The 22,500-nt window shown below is 39.3% G+C and overlaps 1 protein-coding gene across 2 annotated transcripts in view; it reads right to left on the bottom strand.

Moving 5' to 3' along the window:
• Positions 1 to 14,288, bottom strand: part of brpf3b (bromodomain and PHD finger containing, 3b) — a 66,179-nt gene extending 51,891 nt beyond the window's left edge. For both annotated transcript variants that reach the window (XM_030138256.1, XM_030138257.1), the window contains exons 1-6: positions 13,933 to 14,288; positions 10,364 to 11,925; positions 9,894 to 10,050; positions 6,274 to 6,405; positions 540 to 668; positions 101 to 413 (exon numbers count right to left, since the gene is read on the bottom strand). In XM_030138256.1, the coding sequence (XP_029994116.1) occupies positions 101 to 413; positions 540 to 668; positions 6,274 to 6,405; positions 9,894 to 10,050; positions 10,364 to 11,901 (2,269 nt within the window). In that variant the 5' untranslated portion in view covers positions 11,902 to 11,925; positions 13,933 to 14,288. The remainder of the gene's footprint in view (positions 1 to 100; positions 414 to 539; positions 669 to 6,273; positions 6,406 to 9,893; positions 10,051 to 10,363; positions 11,926 to 13,932) is intronic.
• Between the last annotated feature and the right edge of the window lie 8,212 nt (positions 14,289 to 22,500).

Raw genomic sequence — 22,500 nt, 5'->3', positions numbered from 1 at the left:
TTAATTTTGAGTCTAAACAGGACATAAATCTCGGACAGACGTAATTCCTGGAATAAGACGATTTTTATGTTTCCTCTCCAATACCTCCCCTGGTACTTACCATCTTCCCATGTGCAGCTGTAGAAGTCGCGCTTCTGTGGTGATTCAGGGAGATGCATGCCAGTGTCCAGGTCCAGGCCGGTATTGGTGGCTTGTCGCTGGGCATGTCGCAGTATGGCTCCGCCCAAGTCCCGGAGACGAAGTGCCGCTCGGTGAAAGACTGTGTCTTTGGAGTTGTACAGGAGGCAGTTGGACACCATCAGGTTGAAATCAGCCTCCAGTTCAGACAAGGAGCGATACGCATGTTTCTCAAGCTTCGAACGCATAGTTGAGAAGTCCATGGGCTGGCTGATGAAATCCAAGTAGTCTGGGACCTGTGGACCAAAAATAATCCCATAATGTTACTGGAAAGAATGAACAAACGATAACTAAAAATCAGTGGACATGTTTTCGAACAAAATACTACACTTGACAAGTGAAAATGCAGTGAAATGCTCGACCTCCTTAATGTTGACTGGCTGTGCGAAGATCTGGGCTGTGTCTTTCTCCTGCAGCTGGTCCAGAGTGGAGCGGAGCAATACCAACATCGGGGTTAGCTGTATCTCCAGAGCTGCCTGGTGAACTTTGACCTGCAGGTGTTAGATGATATTTATGTGATTTCCATATATGTGTAAATTGTAACATTATAGACATCTGTTTACAAGTAGCTAAAATCTAAAGAATGGCAAGCAGTAAGGCCTGATGTGGGAATGTGTAATACATTAAACCAACATATTCCTCAAATTCAAGGATACTAGATAATTCCCCTTACAAAATTGTCCTTTTAGGCCTTAAGACATCTTTGACTTCAGATCTGTTTACAAAACTGCAGGTTACAGTGTTGAGTTTCTTTTACTGTAGAGCAGTGGTTCCCAACCTTTTTTGGTTCATGACCCCATTTTAACATCATGAATTTCTGGTGACCCTAGACATTAAAGCAAAGACTTTTTTTTTTGCTAAAATTAATTTGCTTTTGATCATGTAATAGTTTGCTATACTACGTTGCAAATAAACATTAATTTTAGAGAACATTAAGTCTATGTAATGTATATTATTATGAATGGAGGCATAAAAGCCAGGTGTAGATTACGGCACAAAGGTAGAATTTTATTTTCCTTGGTCAGGATATGTACAGTCAGCCCAGCTTGTATTTACAAGGCTGACAATTAATACTGAATAAACAATAACTCAAACTATGAATTATGAAAGAGCTGCAGCATCTGAAACCGACCAAAATGAACATTTGAAAGATAAACAGTACCACAGTCCTTCAGTTTCAGCTTCAGAGTTTGTCATGTCTTTTATGGATTGTGGTTGTCTCTCTCAATTCACCATATATTTCTTATTAGTAGCTAATTTTTATTTTATTTTTACCAATTACTAGAAATTTCAGGTGACCCCATTTGAATTCCAGGCGACCCCATGTGGGGTCCTGACCCCAAGGTTGAAAAACACTGCTGTAGAGTCACTCACACATATATACTCGAGATTATGGCCACCTGCCAGCACCCTCTGGAGTCATACCATATTTAGGCTCGAGCCGAGTAAAGCGGGCGCAGGGCCTACTGAGTCTGCAGTGTGCGCATGGGGATAAAATCGCCAGTGACGCGGTCGCCTTTCGCCACTGTTGCCACTCTCACACATCTCACACTGCTTAGAATGAATGGGAGTCAATGGGCCACGCCCAGTCGGGGTCAGTCACGTGTGTGTAAGTGCACGACATGTGACATCTGACCCCACAGAAATGTGGGGGACCTCAAGAGCTTTCAAATAAAGCCAAATATGTGGTTGCCATAGAATCGGCTACACTGTTCTTGCTCAGATTATGATTAGGCCCGAGCCAAGTAAAGCCGGCGTAGGGCCTATTGAGTCTGTAGTGGGTGCATGGGGACAAAATCGCCAGTGACGCGGTCGCCTTTCGCCACTCTCACACATATTCACATTCACGGCACTGAGACCTTTCCGAAGATGTATATGACGTGCACAAATCACATATTTACACCTGCTCTGAATGAATGGGAGTCAATGGGCCACGCCCAGTCGGGGTCAGTCACGTGTGTGTAAGTGCACGACACGTGACCTCTGACCGCACAGACATGTGGGGGACCTTGAGAGCTTTCAAATAAGGTCAAATATGTGGTTGCCATAGAAATGGCTATATTGTTCTTGCTCAGATTATTATTATTTTTTTATTTTATTTATTATTTATTTAATGTTTATTAGGCCCAAGCTGAGCAAAGCCGGCGCAGGGCCTATTGAGTCTGCAGTGGGCGCATGGGGACAAAATCGCCAGTGACGCAGTCGCCTTTCGCCACTGTCGCCCCTCTCACACATATTCACATTCACGGCACTGAGACCTTTCCGAAGATGTATATGACGTGCACAAATCACATATTTACACCTGCTCTGAATGAATGGGAGTCAATGGGCCACACCCACTCGGGGTCAGTCACATGTGTGTAAGTGCACAACATGTGACATCTGACCCCACAGACATGTGGGGGAGCTCAAGAGCTTTCAAATAAGGCCAAATACGTGGTTGCCACGAAAACGGCTATATTGTTCTTGCTCAGATTTTTTTTTTTTTTTCTCCTGCGCTTTGAGCTCAATTTTGACCCCCTGAACATTTTCGAAAACTCACCAAATTTTGCCCAAAATTCAGAAATGTGCAAAATTTAATTTACATATAGGTTTCGTAGATGTCGGTAAAGAAATGTTGCGGCAGCGCACCCTTGAAAAGTGGAAATGCATTACGTCAATTGGAGCATATCCAACGTAAAGTTTGTCGTAGAGCCACGAAAATCGGTACACAGATTCATGAGGAGACAAACAAAAAATATTATTGTGGCCACGCCCCTAAACCAACCTGAAGTCGGCCATATTGGACTGAAATTTCCAAAATGCTGAGTAAGCGTTTTCGCTGACGTCGTATTTTAACTATCTCCTCCTTGTGCGTTTCGCCGTATGAGCTCAACATTGATGTACAGTATCTAGAGAAGTGGGGCATCAAAAGTCAGCCAAATTTTTTGGATCAGTTTTACCGTTTTTGTGCAAGGAGGTCGCAAAGTTTGCTAAGTTTTTTCAGAAATTTGCCTTTACAAATGTTGCTTCAGTTTGCTCATACAATCACCGATTTGGCTCAAATTTGACTCAGACGTCTATCTCCCAGGCCTACAGCCATTTATAGGAAGAAATTTAAATTTTGCACTATAGCGCCCTTATAGCGCCCCCTACAACGTTACCTTTACAAAAATTGCTTCAGCTCTGATATACAAACACCGATTTGGCTCAAATTTGAATTAGTTGTCAATCTCCCAGGCCTACACTTATTTATTGGAAGAAATTTAAATTCTGCGCTATAGCGCCCCCTACAAAGTTACCTTTACAGAAATTGCTTCAGCTCGGACATACAATCACCGATTTGGCTCAAATTTGAGTTAGTTGTCTATCTCCAAGGTCTACACCCATTCATCTGAAAAAATTGACATTTGGCTCCATAGCGCCCCCTACAAATGTAACTTTACTAAAATTGGTTCAGTTTGGACATACGATCACCTATTTGCCTCAAATTTGAATCAGTTGCCAATCTCCCAGGCCTACACCCATTCAATGGAACAAATTGAAGTTTGGCTGCATAGCGCCCCCTACAGATTTACTTATACAAAAGTTTCTTTAGTTTGTACATACGAACACCAATTTACCTCAAATTTCAGTCAGTTGTCAATCTCCCAGGCCTACACCCATTTATCAGAAGATATTAAAATTTGGTGCTAGAGCGCCACCTGCTGAACGATGGACATGTTTGTACTGGACGTGCCCGTGGTGAGGGCCTTTAGATGCCGCTTGCAGCTTTAATTTGACATTAATCCATCTGATATCATCATGTCTATGCATGTGATGATGTCAGCATATCAACTGTCTCTATATATATGCCATGTTTGAAGTAAATTGAAATAAAATTTATGTTTTATATAGATTTTAAATTTCGCCCATTACAAGTAAATGGGAGAAGAAAAAATTTTTTTAAAATTCATAAAAAATGTGAACTTTGACCTACTTTTCCCAAAATGTATCCACATCTATTCTGGGTGATTGGCAATCTATAAACCCAATTTGGTATGAATTCAACCAATAGTTTTGCTGCTACAGACATTTGAAATTTTGCCTATTATAAGTAAATGGAGGGGGAAAAAAAGAGATTTTAAAAATTAATAAAAAATTTGAACTTTGACCTAGTGTTCCCAAAATGTAGTCAGATCTATTCTGAGTCACTGGCAATCTATATATCCAATTTGGTATTAATTCAACCAATAGTTTTGCTGCTAGAGTGTTAAAAAACAAAGAAAGAAAGAAACAAGGAGGTTAATATATAATTGAGGGACTTTTGAAGTCCATGGGATATATCTTGCATACATCTTCATTAAAAGTAAAAAAAAAAATAATAATAATGTTTTTTTATGTTCACTATGAGCATGTCTTTAAAAATTCCATAATTATTTACTTATGGAAACAATCAGTTATGAATAAATGATGAATAAATAATTAATAAATGATTAGATATAGTAAAATTTAACCTAAATAACCATCTGAATTTTATAACAACCATCTTCTAATTAGCTAAACTATAATACAATGAGCTTATTCAAAAATTGCTTTGAATGTGTTCTTTATATTAAGCTGAGATAACAATAACAGATATTTCTTTTTTGGCTATGTATCAAATTTTAAATGGAAAATAATGAACTGTGTCTGTGTCCGAGAAATCACTTTCAAGTAAGTTACCCATTACAAAAACACCTCTCACAGAAGAGTGTTGATTCCAAATCATATGACCTGCTCCACATGATGCCATTTCCTCCTGAAGAAAAGACTGGCAAGACTCCAAGGTATGTTCTTTCTCCTCTTTCTTAGTCACTTAATATAATATATGTAACCCCTCCTCGTCTGAAAATCTTCAGAAGAAAAAACAAAACCACAAAAAAAAAAAAAAAAAAAAAAAAAAGCTACTTCAATCAGGAATTGAGCCCAAGTCTTCAGTGTTGCTGTCCAATACGTAACCAAGTGAGCTAAACCTCCTCTGATTCTAAGTCTGACCTGACCTGGTCTGATTGCCTTGGTACTTTTCAGCATGTAACAAGTTACCAGTTACATGATATATCGAGGGCACTGATTGGCTCTGTGGTAACAGACAAACCGATATTTGGTGGCACAGTACTGTGTCAGTAGCTACTTCCAATAAATAAATACACCTCATACAAAATATCTCTTAAAGACACCAGATAGTGTACATACAAATCCCAGAGTATATATAACAGGTATTTCAGTCATAAAATCAAACTTTACAGGCACTAATGGTGCTTGGTCGTGCCCATGCTAGCAACACATTTCCAATAAAAATGCAAGGTTTCAAACTTTATTCCAGGTTCTAGCTTATTTTTAACTCTCTCTGTTTGCTGATTACAGAGCACTACCATTTGTTACCTTCAATATGGGAGGCAAAAGAATCAAATATGAATAATAATATTTTCACAATATTGTTATTCTCATTTCATAATGATAAATTAACTGTTAAGATGACAAAAGTAAGATTTACTTGTCAGAACTGATATATTCATGTTGTTTTACTTCCAATGCTTTGAAAATTAACTTTGACTTTTAAAACGTGTGTTCAAAAGATCAGATACATGTACACAGATATATATTCTTTGTTTTGTAAAGAAAACTTTGACTTTATTGGAGATCCATGTTCATAGATACAGAAAAGATAGATTTAGAAAGAGGGGATGACGTGCAGCAAAGGACACCGGCTGACAATTGATGCCAAGTCACTACAATAAGGCCTTGGGCCTGTGTACACTCCTGACGCATGTTTAAATAAAGTTAAAGGACTCAGACAAAAATTACTCATGAATGTGATCAGTTGGTAAAAAAAAACACATTTACAGCTGCATTTCAGTGTCTCATGAAAATAAGTTAAACTGTGATGGACATTTTCAATGAATTTTTGTTCTTCAAGATATATTTGAGGTGGTGATAGTGGCTTGTATCATATAAAAAGATATTAGAGCATAATTATAATGTCAGAAAAAGTGTGACAATTTAAACATACATTATCATATTATTAACATACATATTATGATCAGTAATAAAATTTTGTATTTGACAGTGATTATGAGTATCTTCTTTGTGTCTTACCTGTTCTCGTTTGAGTTTCTCCCTCTTGCGGATGAGCTCCACCAACAGCCTGGCTTTCTCAAGGTCATGGCGAAGCTTCTGCCAGTATCTCAGGGCTTCTCTTGCAGCAGAAACCTTTTCATCCACCTCAGGCTAAGAGATGTCAAACATATCCACACATTACTGTCATGCATTCGTATATCCTGTACATAGGTAGAACTGGCTACTTTTGTTGCACTGACTGGATTCCTTAATTACAAGTATTGAAAAAGTTTTTTCAATACAATAATAGACATTTTATTTGTAGGACAATTTTATTAACCATGTTGAAGTAACAGACATCTTTAAATAGTGGTCACATTTTTCTGTTTTGTATTTGTGTTTTGTTTTCTTTTCTGTTTTCCGTCCAGTAGAAGTATGTCCATCGTTCAGCAGGTGGCGCTCTGGCACCAAATTGCAATGTCTTCTGATGAATGGGTGTAGGCCTGGGAGATTTAAAAAAGGTTCAAATTTGAGGCAAATCTTTGTTCGTATGTCCGAACTAAAGAAAGTTTTGTATAAGTAAATCTGTAGGGGGCGCTATGCAGCTAAACTTAAATTTCTTCCATTGAATGGGTGTAGGCCTGCGAGATGTACCACTGAGTAAAATTTGAGCCAAATCGGTGTTCATATGTCCGAATTGATGCAATTTTCATGAAGGTAAATTTGTAGGGAGCACTACTGAGTGAAATGGATATTTCTTTTGATAAATGGGTGTAGGCCTGGGAGATTGACAACTGATTCAAATCTGAGCCAAATTGGTGTTCGTATGTCTGAAGTGAAGTAATTTTCGTAAAGGTAAAATTGTAGGGGGCGCTATAGCGCCAAATTTCAAATTTTTCTGATAAATGGGTGTAGGCCTGAGAGGTAGACGTCTGAGTCAAATTTAAGCCAAATTGGTGTTCGTATGTCCGAACTGAAGCAATTTTAATTACAAATTTTTTTTTTAAAAACTTGTAGGGGGCGCTGTAGTGCAAAATTTTAGTTTCTTTTGACAAATAGGCGTAGGCTGGGAGACAGATGTCTGAGTCAAATTTGAGCCAAATCGGTGTTCGTATGTCCGAACTGATGTCATTTTTGTAAATGTACATTTGTAGGGGGCGCTTTAGAGCGAAATTTCAATTTCTTCTAATAAATGGGTGTAGGCCTGGGAGATGGACGTCTGAGTCAAATTTGAGCCAAATCAGTGTTTGTATGTCTGAGCTGAAGCAATTTTTGTAATGGTAAATTCCCAAAGAAACTTTGCAAAGTTTGCGACGTCGTCACACAAAAATGGCGACACCAATCCTGAAACTTCAGCTAACTTTTGATGCCCCACTTCTCTAGATACTGTACACCGATTTTGAGCTCATTTGGCCAAACGGCCAAGGAGGAGATAGTTAAAATATGACATCAGCGAAAACGCTGACTAAGCATTTTGGAAATTTCAATCCAATATGGCCGACTTCTGGTGGGTTTAGGGGCGTGGCACAATAATATTTTTTGTTTGTCTCCTCATGATGAATCTGTGTACCGATTTTCGTGGCTCTATGACAAACTTCATGTTGGACATGCTCCCACTGACGTAATGCATTTCCACTTTTCAAGGGGGCGCTGTCGCAACATTTCTTTACCGACATCTACGAAACCTATATGTAATTCAATTTTGCACATTTCTGAATTTTGGGCAAACTTTGGTGAGTTTTCATAAATGTTCAGGGGGTCAAAATTGAGCTCAAAGCGCAAGAGAAAGAAAAATGAAAGCTGCAAGCGGCATCTAAGGGCCCTCGCCAAGGGCACGTCCAGTACAAACATGTCCATCATCAGGAGGTGGCGCTCTAGCACCAAATTTTAATGTCGTCTGATGAATGGGTGTAGGCCTGGGAGATTGACATCTGACTCAAATTTGAGGTAAATTGGTGTTCGCATGTACAAACTGAAAAAATTTTTGTATAAATAAATCTGTAGGGGGCGCTATGGAGCCAAAATTCAATTTGTTCCATTGAATGGGTGTAGGCCTGCGAGATGTACCACTGAGTCAAATTTGAGCCAAATCGGTGTTCGTATGTCTTAACTGATGCAATTTTCATAAAGGGGGGGCGCTATTGTGTGAAATGGAATTTTCTTTTGATAAATGGGTGTAGGCCTGGGAGATTGAAAACTGGTTCAAATTTGAGCCAAATCGGTGAGCGTATGTCTGAATTGATGCAATTTTCGTGAAGGTAAATTTGTAGGGGGCGCTACTGAGCGAAATGGCAATTTCTTTTGATAAATGGGTGTAGGCCTGGGAGATTGAAAACTGATTCTAATCTGAGCCAAATTGGTGTTCGTATGTCTGAAGTGACGTAATTTTCGTAAAGGTAAAATTGTAGGGGGCGCTATAGTGCAAAATTTCAGTTTCTTTTGACAAATAGGTGTAGGAAGAAACTTCGCAAAGTTTTCGATGTCGTCACACAAAAACGGTGACACCAATCCCAAAAATTCGGCTAACTTTTGATGCGCCACTTCTCTAGATACTGTACCCCGATTTTGAGCTAATTTGGCAAAACAGCCAAGGAGGACACAGTTAAAATACGACGCCAGCGAAAACGCTGACTCAGCATTTTTTAAAATTTCAATCCAATATGGCCGACTTCCGGTTGGTTTAGGGGCGTGGCCACAATAATATTTTTTGTTTGTCTCCTCATGATGAATCTGTGTAACGATTTTCGTGGCTCTACGACAAACTTTACGTTGGACGTGCTCCCATTGACATAATGCATTTCCACTTTTCAAGGGGGCGCTGCAGCAACATTTCTTTACCGACATCTATGAAACCTATATGTAAATTCAATTTTGCACATTTAGGAATTTTGGGCAAAATTTGGTGAGTTTTCGTAAATGTTCAGGGGGTCAAAATTGAGCTCAAAGTGCAGGAGAAAGAAAAATAAGTCCAAAAAATAAATAAATAAATAAAAATAATAATAATCTGAGCAAGAACAATATAGCCGTTTCCGTGGCAACCACGTATTTGGCCTTATTTGAAAGCTCTCGAGCTCCCCCACATGTCTGCGGGGTCAGATGTCACATGTCGTTTACTTACACACACGTGACTGACCCCGACTGGGCGTGTCCCATTGACTCCCATTCATTCAGAGCAGGTGTAAATATGCGATTTGTGCACATGTCATGTACATCTTCGGAAAGGTCTCAGTGCCGTGAATGTGAATATGTGTGAGAGTGGCAACAGTGGCGAAAGGCAACAGCATCACTGGCGATTTCGTCCCCATGCGCCCACTGTAGACTCAATAGGTCCTGCGCTGGCTTCACTCAGCTCGGGCCTAATTAGTACTGTAGAGTGTAGTGAAATTTTCTTTTTATTAAAATGGAAAATTGACAAAGTATTGTTTAGCAAACAGTACCAAAGCCAGCATATCAGTATCAGTACTAAGTAGGAAACTCAGCCCTATACTTTACATGTGCCCTGATTTCCTTTGACATTATTTCAATTTGGGGACTTTTTCCTTATTTCAAAAATCTGCAACTTATTTAAATACCTTTATTGTATTGTTCCAAATGTGTAAATATTTAGAGAATCAGCTTCATCAGAGTTCAAAAATAACCACCAAGCCTCATGTTCAAACCTGTTCAGTGTTCCTTTGGGACTGGACATTAGAGTGCAAACGCCGGACCAGGGGCACACCATTCCTCGATTGTCGTTTCAACAACCAGAAGCTATGTAGCCGCTGCATGAACTGGTTTTTCCTTTGGAGTAGGACACCTCTGCAGATGCTGTTCAGTCTGTGGGACAGATGCAGAATTATCTTTCTGTAAACATGACATTATTTCAAGCTAAAGAACTGAGTGATGTAATTGTACACTCATGCTAATTTAGGTCTGAAAATTGGAGTATAATCACACACTATACATGTTGCATTCAAAAATACCATTTTGGCTTTTTTTTTGACAACTTTGCGCATGATATGATGGAAACCATTTTGGTGAAAAGAAACAGCATATTAAATTATCTTTTTCTTAATAGACCAACATTTTCAATTCAGTTCAGGTGGAACATGCTGTAACCCTAATTAAACAAAGAAAAATGAAATCATACCTGCTCGTAGGTATCTGTGGCAACGTTACAAGTGGTGAAGCAGTGCGCGGTACTATTGACTCTGTACTTTTCTTCCCTTTCTTTTTATCCATCTTTGCATCATCATCTGTCTTTCTGCTTTTTTTTGGTGTTGTAGGCCCCTCAGTATATGCACTGCGCCCTCTGCTAGCCCTTCCTCTACTTCCCACCACTCTCCCTTCATTCTCCTCATCTGAGCCAGCATCTTGTCCTGGTGGCGAATGAGCCTCACAGAAGGCCGTCTTCTTAACAGAGAATGTGGTCCCATTCATGTTTGTCTCCCTCACAGGGTCAATCTTCATGAACAGCCCGGCACGTTGAGCACACGTGACGTGAAATGCGGTGTAGCAATTAGCCTTGTGGCACTGAATGGATGCCCCTCGGCCCTTCTGCTTGCACAGGTAGCAGGTGAGTTTCCAGCGTGCAGGAGGGATGTTACCAATCCCTTCCACTGGTTCCAGAAACACTGTGTTCGCAAAGCAGACCTCGGGGATCCAGATAGCACAGACGACATGTGCCCATTGGCCATCACTCGTTTGCTTGAAAGCACCGCCCCGGTTTGGGCAGAGAACACAGTCAACAGGTTTTTGAGGAGACTGGAGGCAGCAGCGGCACAGCCACTGACCCTCAGGGATGTAGGGCACTCCATAACATTCCTGGTGCACAGCCAGGTTGCAGGAGTCACAAAAGAGGATGACATTGCTGTTTAGACATTCATCATCCAGGCACACGCAGCAGAAGGCATCATCGTCAATAGTGCTTTGAGAAGGCGCCCGGCTGCGGGCTTCACGGTAAGCCTCCTCCTCTAGCCGGTCCACCAGTAGTTCAAAGGTGTCTGCTGAGACAGCTGAGTAACCATCCAATGTCCGGCTATCATTGACCATCTCCAGCCAGGCCATGTCCTCTTCATCCATGTCATACTCTCCCTCAGCTTCCAGCTCCTCAGCTGAGCGTTCAATGTAACGGTAATATGCCGTAGGCAGAGGAGGTGCCTCAACCGGAGTGAAAGTTTCTTGGACACGAAATTTGGGGTCAGGGAGGTTCATGTGATGATGATGTGATGCATTTAACTTTTCTGGTGTTTGTGGATGTGAACTGGGGCAGTGGTTTTTAGAAGATGGCTGTGACTTAATGGGGGTGCATTTGGAGTCTTTCCTGCGGCCTCGGGGTGTAACAGGCTTGCGAACTGTTTGGGCACTACTGGCAGGTACAGATGGCTGTTCATTGTTTTCCTTGTTGCTGTTACACTCAATAATGTCTTGGGCCATCATCTCATCTTCAGTAATAACCTCCAAGGGCTCCAGAATGGAAATACGATGAAGCCTACCATCCAGTTCCACCTCCACCACCTTCTGCGCCTGGGCATAGGTTAGAGTCTCTCTGCTTGGAGATGCCTTGAGACTGTAGGGGGATGGGGACCGCTGGCGGGCCCCCCCACGCCCGCCAACCACCCCATTGGACTTCCTGGCATCTGTGCCCCCTTTTCCAGCCACCTGGCCTTTTCGACGTGGCTTCCTCATAGGCCTCCAATCACACTTTCCCTTCTGTTGATTTAAAATGTAAAGAAATTAACTTAATAAATATTACATATACTAACAAAAGGTTCCTACAGGATTCTACAAGTTAAATTTAAGTCTTTTTAAGACCTTTTTAGGACTACTTAGAACAGAATTTAATGCCCCTTTCACAGCCTGTTTCTCGGCCATTCTGGCAAAAAATTTGTGACTCCTAGAATTTAGGAAAATGCATTTATTTATCCCTTGTACAAGGTGCAGCAAGCTTCAAACACATTCCCCTCCACCTGTCAACCAAATCGAGAATGATCTTTTCACCAACCAGGCATTATTAAATTTGCTCTTCCCCATGCTTACTTTTCACTCCCGTGATCATTTCTCACCAAGGGCTATAAAGTAAGCAATGATTCATTCCTAATTTCAATATAAATGGTTGGGTTGGAATGGGAGGAACTGAGTAGACTAATGTTACTTTCTTTGGAGCTTGGACATTTAACAGACATATTTAAACACAATAATTCATTAATCAACACCTTTAAAAGACTTTTTAAGGCATTAAATGCAGATTTGTAAATTCGAGACTTTTAAGACTTTTTCAGACCACGCAGGAACCTAGTAATAGTTCTGTATTATTTAATTAGTGCAAGAGTTAACCTACTGTATAGTTTAAGTCAGGCAATACAAATTTCACAGGATCACATTTTCTCTATCTTAAGTGGTGTCATTTTGTGGCTACAAAGTGACAAAGGCTACAACATTCTAGACGGATGTTTGAAAAAATTTTTCTTAGTTCAAGCGCTGCAGGTAAATATGAGTGTAACAAGTACATTTTTATGAATCTATTATGTAAGAATGTGTTTTTGAGAGTGAGTTTGTTAAAACTACACTTCACCAACAGGTAAGATCAAGTATGGAGTAAGAAGACAGAGTTAGGTTCAGTGGTAGATTTAAAGATTTGTTACATCAGAAATGTGTACTCTCACCTTGGCTTGGCTTACTTTGACATAAAGAAATTCATGGATAGACAAAACAAATAGGACACATTTCTGACCTCAAAAATTAATCATTTAAGTCATTAATAAAATTGAAGACATTTTAAGACACACAGTTTTTGCAATCATATCACTTTAATAAGTAATATAATTATTGGATATCACTTAATGAAGTCACTCATTTTGTCCGGTCTGATTTTTCTCTCTAAGACAGGGTAATGATTACAATTAAAGGTAACAGCTCCTGCCAATGCTGGAAATCTATTATTGAGGTCTGGAGGGGCTAAACATGGGTTGAAGTTATCATTTATTTCACACGCCCCCCAAACAGCTCTGCTTATAGTTCCCTACAGTGTTTTTAGACATGGTACAGTCACAGTACCCGTAGTGTAAACATTCCTTCACACTCGTCGGGGGATTACAGCTCAAACGGCCAAACAACGTACAGACATTACACATTATGTTGACAGTTGACCAGCTGTCAAGATGACATTTAATCTTTTTTTGTTAAACCAAACACGAGCTTTTTAAAAAAATGATCAGTAGATTATTCCCGACTTTATCTCAAATATTGAAACACAACGCTGGCCACAACACAACGTCAGCATCCAATCGGTTTTCGGGAAATTTTGAATGATCCAGCCCAGAGCCAATCGCCTTCGACAATACAACAGCCTTAGACAGATCAGTGTCCTTATTTCGAGAGTAAAATGTCAGCCATATTTACAGTTTTTAAACACTGTGAAAAGCTCTCTTACAGTTGCAAATCGCGGCTATAATGTTGTACATTTTGAAGAAGTTGCTGCCCATGTTAAGTCGGGATGATAATGGTGCAGTATCGTGAGTGCATAACGGTACTCAAACAGAAAAGTACAGGCACAAGTGAAGATGTCAGCTAGCTACACTGCTAACTTTGAAAGACTGGCAGTTCTTACGTTCGTTAAATTGTAATTTTGGATGTTGACAAGCATAAAAACAGAACCGCTGTTACCTGAAATATCTTTACAAATCCCAAACTGTAAACAGCACATTAAAGCCATCTTACCTATTATGGCAACTGTCAGAGGTATCTCAACAGCCGGTCTGAAGCCGCCTTTACAGTAATGGTTGCCTAGCCAGCAGTCTAACTTGCTGTACTGCCAAAGCTAATAGCTACTGTTAGCCAGCTCCAGTTTGCTGGTACACCCGGTAAATGTCGCCGTTGTATTGCGCTTCCGTATCTTCACAACGGGGAGTTTGAGAAGGAAGCAGAAAATCTCAAAGTCACACTGACAACACGAATAATGGACATTCACCAGCAGTTTAAAAAAAAAACAATTTACAGTTGACCCAATAGTATGAGGAAAAATGCTAGCCTCCTAAGGCTAGCTGGCCAGCTATGGTGCTAAATTGATATAAGCCAAAGGAAAATCAGGACTTCCGGATGCACTTTTCAAAATAAAGACTGAACGTGTGTCTATTTTGACGTTCAGCAAGTACTTCATCCGAAAACATAATTTGTTTGACTTATTGTCTCTCACCATATATTCCCTTTCCTTTGAGCTCTTCAAAGTCATGCAGTGAGTGACAAAGCGCAGTTCTACGAAGGCAGTTTTTTTTTTTTTAAATCGTAATTAGGCGCTGCAGAGCGGAAAACACTACTTTCTCTTAATTTTTCATTTCCATATTTGGAGTTGTTTATAACGTTTATAGGTTTGTGCCTGTTATGTTTCACACTCAATTCTTTTATGTGATTTTCCACATACATTAAACAATTACATCGCAAGACTTTACGGTTAAATGCAGAGACGCTGATATCCTTATTCTGAATGCCGTTTGCGTTATCAGTCTTTTATTTTGTAGGACTCGTACATCTGCCTGTGTGGACCAACAGCAGCTTGACAGGAATTTACCCGCCTCCCTAACGTCATCAGCACACGATTTTCGCGCGCAGCACCCTCAATAATACTATTTGTGGAAAGAACCAAACCGATGGGTTAGGTGTATTAAGAAATATGAACCATTAGAACAAGACCGAGTGATTATGATGAAACCGCTCCTTGTCCTCTAATCTAATAATAGTCAGGTGGCCTATTGAAATTGCCATTAGTGGTTGGATAAAAGCACCATTTTTGGCACAATGTTTCCTCTGGGTCTATGAAAGAATATTAACCTAGGAGCCCCTATAAATGTTTCTGTAAAATACTAACTCTTCCAATCTACTCAACACCAATGATATAGATGAAAGGCCTCACCAAAGATATGCATATCTCCATGGAAGATTTTATATATATATATATATATATATATATATATATATATATATATATATATATATATATATATATATATATGTATATATACACACACACACACACACACACACTCCTGTTAAAAATTTTAAGACCAGGTGAAAAATTGCAAGAATTCACATTTTGCACTGTTGGATCTTAAGAAGGTTCTAAGTAGAGTTTCAAAATGCAAAAAGAAGAAATGGGTGTGAGAAAAAAAAAAATTGAGTAAGCAATTTATTGAAAACAACAATTAAACTGAAATGTTCATGACTCAATCAAAACTTTAAGACCACAACTAAAAAAAAAAAAAAATGAACCCCCCCTAAAATAGAAATTAAAATGTCAAAAAAGGACTCAGTAATGAGTTGCTCCACTGTTCTTGTTGATTACTTCAAAAATTCATTTCAGTATGCTTGATTATTATTATTATTATTATTATTATTATTATTATTATTATTATTATTATTATTATTATTATTATTATAGGAGTGTTTCCAGGAGGCTAGTGGGAGTGTTGCTCCAACTGGTGAAGATGGCTTCACAGAGGGCATCCACTGTCTGGAGCTGATGTTAATTTTTGTTAACTTCCCTTGCCATCCATCCCCAAATGTTCTCAATTGGATTTAAATCAGGGAAACATGCAGGATGGTCCAAAAGAGTAAGGTTATTCTTCTGGAAGAAGTCCTTTGTTAGGCGGGCATTGTGAACTATAGCATTGTCCTGTTTTTAAACCCAGTCATTACTAACCAAACGGGGGCCCTCAGTCATAAGAGACACCCCCTGCAACATCTCCAAGCCAGCTGCATAGCCAGATGCCCCTGCACAACCTGAAGCTCCATTGTTCCACTGAAGGAAAAAGCACCCTAGATGGCATCCCCATCCAATCTGTTGCATAGAAAACATCTCATGTGGGATCTCCTTGTCATGCCAGTAACACTGGAAGCCATCAGGACCGTCAAGGTAAATTTTTTTTCCCATCAAAGAATAAAATGCTCTTCCACCTTTGCAAGAGAGCACTTTTATGGCACTCTCTTGCAAAGTCCAAAGAGGCAATTTTGTGGTATTGAAGGAGATGAGGCGTTTGAAGACATTTTTTTTTCTTAAAGCCCTTCTATGGCAGATGCTGTCTGATGGTTATTGGACTGCAGTCATCACAAGTAACAGCCTTAATTTGGATCGTCCCATGTCTTGACGGACAGCCCATAGAATCCTACAGCTCAGCGCCAGTTAAAGTTTTTTGGGTCTACCACTTGACTTTTCTATTCCATAACCTTCAGGGTCTTCTAAGGAATTCAAAATTACTATCTTACTGCGTCCAACCTCAGCTGTGATGGTGCATTGCGAGAGGCCTTGCTTATGCAGCGCAACAATCTGATCACGTTCAAAGAGAGAAAGCTGTTTTGTCTGTCCCATCAGGCGGTTATGACAGTGTAAATACCTGACAGAGAATTACATTGAATCCACATTTTTGTGTGGATTTTGGCTTTTAAAGGCTCTGGAATTAATCTTTTGGTCGGCTGATGAACAGCCTATTTCAGTTTAATTGTTGCTTACTCTTTTTTTTTTTTTTGTCTTACTCCCATTTCTTCTTTTTGCATTTTGAAACTCCACTTAGAACCTTCTTAAGATCCAACAGTGCAAAATGTAAATTCATGCAATTTTTCTACTGGTCTTAAAATTTTGATTAAGTGTGTATATATACTGTACATCTATCTGCGCAGGATCTATCCAAGTGTTGCTATCACTACCACTGTCTTCTGATGTTTATCAACCACTATGATTGACCATCACTATCTTGTTAGTCTGGATCTGGAAGCCTGTTTGTTTTCTATCGCCTTCGGGGGTGTCTCCCATCTTGACCCTGGGACCTCCAGTCCATACTGGTACATTCAGTCTGAGTCTGAAGACTCAGACTGAATGAGTCCTCAGTGGGTCTGTTGTCAGTTTGTTACCCTGCCACTGAGAGTAGACCTTAGCTGGGCTGGTGGAGAGTATCTTGTTTATTATCATTGCCTCTACTTCTCTTGTCTGTTGGTGATAGTGAAACCACCTGTCGTCCTGGTTTCCCCTTGCCGTAGCATCTTTGTACCACGGATGAGGTACAACGCTGTACTTCATCAATCTCTAGCTGTGATAGCAACTTCTTCTTGCAGATATTCGAACACTGAGCTAGAAGAAGTTTCTAAGCTGACCTTGTTGTCCCAAATGATGTGATATCCAAGCCAATATGACTCTATCATTCATTTCTATCTATCTATCTATCTATCTATCTATCTATCTATCTATCTATCTATCTATCTATCTATCTATCTATCTATCTATCTATTTATCTATCTATCTATCTATCTATCTATCTATCCATCCATCCATCCATCCATCCATCCATCCATCCATCCATCCATCTGGGTCATTCCAGAATTGGAGGACATTTGACGTCCCACCCATCAAATTTTAAATAATCCATGTACAAAATACTAAAACATGGAGTTTCTGTGTAAATTTACTCGTCCTGAGACCAAATCTAAAAAAACTGGGAGAAAAGAATGTTTGTAAATAGTTTTAAAAATACCAAATAAGTCTGGAGTACCCCCTAAAATGCCATTTTTCACTTGTCCCAACCCCCTGATGACCAAATTGAATCTCAAATAAAACAGTTAAAATTAAATTTAAATCTCTTTTTTTTGGTATGACTAGTTTCATTGATGTTTCTTGTAATTGCAGGAACATTTTTTTTAATAAACATAATATTTTAAATAATAATTATTATACATGGAACCTGTGTCCCACAACATGCACTCAACCCTGTTACCCATAACCTTTTAGCATGGTAGAAGAAGAAGAAAGCAGTGAATCACATGATATGCTGGAATTGACATCATCAAACAGTCTTCCAAAAGAATGGGTAGAGCAAAGGTATGTCCTCTCTTCTATTTTTCATATTTTCATAAGATTGTGAACCTTGATTGAATGTCTCACTCTACCTCACTCAACCCTGTTACCCATATTAATAGGATAAGACAAATTCTTTTTGATTTTTTCTTTACTTATTTACATAAGTAAGTGTGTCCTCTTGGTCAGTAATAACAGCTAGCTAAGTAGCTAGCTTCTATGCCTGAGAAAAAGCTAACATTAGTCTGGATTTACTCTAATTTACTCTGGATTTACTGGATTACTCTAATAACAGTAAAAGGGTTGTACTACATTAATGGGGTTGCATCTCCTCCAGTTTACTCAGACTTTACAAACTATTATTTATGGTTCCAGTCAATAATTTACATTATCTGAGATAGAATTTAGTTAATCTACATATTGTAAACACATTCCTGAATTTTCCAGACTGTATTGTTTCCTTTTATTTCCTAATGGTAGTCCAAATGGATTATGGTTGCAGCAACTACCTTGATGGGATTATTAACTTGACATAAATCAAACTATATATAAACAGTGAGTTACAATTCATAATAGGGGACACTAAATTAAGTTAGATAATTTTTTTTCTTACAGTGTGGCCCACCATTGAGTGCTGCTGAAAAGCAGAGATGCCACCGTGCCAAGCGTGATGCTGATGTACAGAGGAGACAACAGTGTTTACTAAAAGAAAGACAGAAATGAAGGAAAGATGGAGAAACAGGAGAGAAGTTGCTTCAAAAAGACTGCAGTGAGAGAGGACAGCATGCCCAACGAAAAAAGTGGAGAGAGGCTCATAAGAGGAGTAAAGCCAGGAGAACGTTACCTGAAGGGTTAATAATGGGGGGGGGGGGGGGGGGGGGGCTTAATATCAAATACCATATTAGCCCTGATTTTCTGATGCAACAAGATGTTCTAAGCACTCCCGTGTAATTTTTTTGAAATTTTCATCCAAACCCCCCCTACCCTGAAAATTACTTTTTTAACTCTGAAAATTACCACTTTCCCAGCTTCTTCACTCTTTTGTCCGGTGCAGTGTATAATTATGTTCATGATGGGCCATTTAATGATTTTATAAGTGTCATATTGTTTCGTAAGAGTACTTTGTACAGTGAAAAGTCTAATGTCAAGGTCATGTTGTAGGTTAAAGGTCACCAAAATGCCTAGTTTTTTCCAAAAATTCATACCATTCTGACATTTTATCAAATCTGTCTTAAGTTCTGTTCCCTCTGGTTTCCTGGTGGGATCCCCCCAGGCCTTTGGCCCTTTAAAGACACATTACAGACTAAATATTAAAACATGTACTTTACATTTGAATTTGCCGCCATTAGTGTGGAGGAAAACACTAGCACACATTTAGGAAGGAATCACCAACACTTCATTCATTCATTCATTTTCTGAACCCACTTTATCCTCACTAGGGTCACAGGGGTCTCTTGGAGCCTATCCCAGCTACTTATGGGCGAAGGCGGGGTACACCCTGAACATTTCGCCAGTTCATCACACACTGAACATATAGAGACAACCACTGTCACATTCACACCTATGGGTGATTTAGATTAACCAGTTAACCTATCAGAGCATGTGTTTGGATGGTGGGAGGAGCCAGAGTACCCGGAGAGAACATGCAAATTTCACACAGAAAGGTCCCACCCCCATCGACTGGTGTTAGAATGGAACCCAGGACCTTCTGTCTGTGAGGCACCAGGTCTGTCCACTGCACCACTGTGTCGCCCACAACAGGACATATACATGTAAATGTCAAAGTCATATAAAACTACCGTTTGTTCTTTTTGACATGCCTGTATGGACAATACATGAGTAAATAGTTCTGTTTAATGTGTCCTATTGAATGTCAGTTGTTTGTGGTCAGTAGATGTGTTCTGAGGAGAGAACCTGAGCCCAACATTTGGATGAACCCACATTAACAGCTTCATTCCATGAAATATGCATTTGGACCATTTGGGTGACCTTTGACCTATAATTTGACCCTTGACACTACACTTTTTTTAATGCAAAGCACTCTGAAGACATGACATGTCTCACAAAAAACATTTAAGGCCCAGCATGAGCAGATTGTTACATTGTACTTCATCAAAAGTGAAGAAGGTTTGAAAGTTTCCAAAAACCCCATGTTTTCAGGGCTGAAAAAGTAATTTTCGGGGTAGGGGGTAGTTTCTGGATGAAAATAAAAAAAAAAAAAAAAAAATACACAGGAGTGCTTAGAACATCTTGTTGCATCAGAAAAGCAGGGCTAAAGTTGAATCTGAAAAATTTCTTGAAATAAGCCCCCCCATTATTATTATTATTGTTTTTTTTTTTGTTTTGTTTTGTTTTGGGGGGGGGGGGGTGTTGTTATTTGAGAAACAGTGCTGACAGAAAGTATTAAAAGTTATTCAAAGAATACTTTGGTGTCTTGAGCATTTGTCACTTTTATATAATGATCTATAATCAGAAATAATGTAGCTGTTACTTCATACAACCCTGTTACCCTAATTTCAACCCTGTTACCATATATTTTTAATTGAAAATAATCATAAATGACTTTCTCAGCTCAAAAGTGTTCAACCCATTGCCCTTTAAAGAGTTTATGTAATTATATGCAACATGTGTCAGAGTAAATATTATAAAATAAATACTGAAATTGTTAAAGTGAAACATGCCAATATTGAAAAGTTGGCCGAGACAGATTTTGAAAGTTGCTAAAAAAAATTTAAATCAAGTCATATGTGAAACCAAATGGTTATTCAGAGAGAATGTTACTTTCTTTACTTAATGGAAAAGGAATTACATTTAAGAAATTAATTAATGCACTTTTTTCAGGTTCCTTAGTGTTGGTAACAGGGTTGCACCAAGTATTACAAACACCACATAAATCATGTAATAAAAATTGTACCATTGATGTGTAAGCTGAGCCAATCAAGCCTTTGATAGTTTATTACCTATTATTGATGAATATATAATGGAAAATTAGAAAAGTGAAGGTTTATTTTTCAAGAATTTTGAAGCCCAAATGTCCTCCAATTCTGGAATGACCCATCTATCTATCTATCTATCTATCTATCTATCTATCTATCTATCTATCTATCTATCTATCTATCTATCTATCTATCTATCTATCTATCTATCTATCTATCTATCTATCTATCTATCAGTGGTGTACTCCAGGGTATATGGCAGTATATGGAGTATACCCACTTATTTTTCAGTCAGCATTGCATATACCCACTTCTAAATCCCCCCTGATGCGCACCATTCAGTAGTATCTGAGCCTAATTGCCCATGTTTTCCCCCTAGGTGGTGAAGCCATGACCCACCCTACTCTGCCTCTAACTGGGTAGTACTCAATGCCTTCACTAATTAGTTGGTTGACTTTAGGCATGAGGACTGATGAGCCAATCAGAGGCAGAGTAGGGTGAGTCATGCCGAGGAAACTATTGGTAACTGGCAGCAGCCACCTCTGGAACCTGATTGGAGACCTCAGGTGTCAGTTCCACCCCAGTTGATTGACAGGTCACTGCACATCTCTTTGAAAGATGCGTGATTATTGGAAATACAAATGAGAAAGGCAGAATAAACGTCTTTCAAATGAGTGAAACATATCAAGAGAACCTACTTCCAGGGAATACATAATTCTGAGGTAAGTTTTAAGGTGGTTTCCAAATGAGTCACTGTTAAACTACTGGCCATATGATTGCACATTCAGAGAAGAAGAGATGCTAGTCAGTCATTAGTTAAACTGTGTGAGTATGCTAACATTATGAAAGGCTAACATTATCCTATGTTTGCCTCATGTTCAATACATTTGACATTCATGCAGCTGCTTGTGTGACCAGTAATACCCAAAAACTGCTCCTGATCAAGTCATGATAATTTTATAATACAGAGCAAATACTACTGACAGATTTTTGAGTAAACTAAAAAGAGTACTCTTATATGTCACTGTTTCTAAAACAGGGCATTTTTCTGGACTTTAAAAAAAAAGAAGAAGCCAAAAATAGAGAGTATACTCAGGGTGCAATTTGTTGAGTGGGATGGGGGCATCAACCTCCCCTCTGGCTTTTACATCCCTACTGCTCAATGAATTTCATCCTCGGGGGCGGGGGACAACAAACCAATGGAAATAACAGGCAGGTTGTGACAGTTTTCTTACACCTATATCCTACATTACTGGCACTAACGTTCACCTGAACTGAACTGTCATCATGCACTGAGGCGCCATAAAGGGGGGGTCAACGTGACAAATTCATGGGGCCCAGCATTTGTGTGTCCAGTGGATACAGGTTAGAAGTTGTGAAAATTTCGTGTAAGGTCCGCTGTATTATAGAGGAATAGAACCCGGGAGTTGGACGTTGAAAGTATGTAAAGTTTCACTAAACCAATAGACTGGAAGTACTGCTGGGTCTTCTTGGTGATTATCCACAGGTGCTCTT

The sequence above is a fragment of the Sphaeramia orbicularis genome, chromosome 7 (genome assembly GCF_902148855.1).
Source record: "Sphaeramia orbicularis chromosome 7, fSphaOr1.1, whole genome shotgun sequence".
Taxonomy (NCBI): Eukaryota; Metazoa; Chordata; class Actinopteri; order Kurtiformes; family Apogonidae; genus Sphaeramia; species Sphaeramia orbicularis.
The sequence above is the reverse complement of the archived record's forward strand: the minus strand, read 5'-3'. Positions and strand labels throughout refer to the sequence as shown.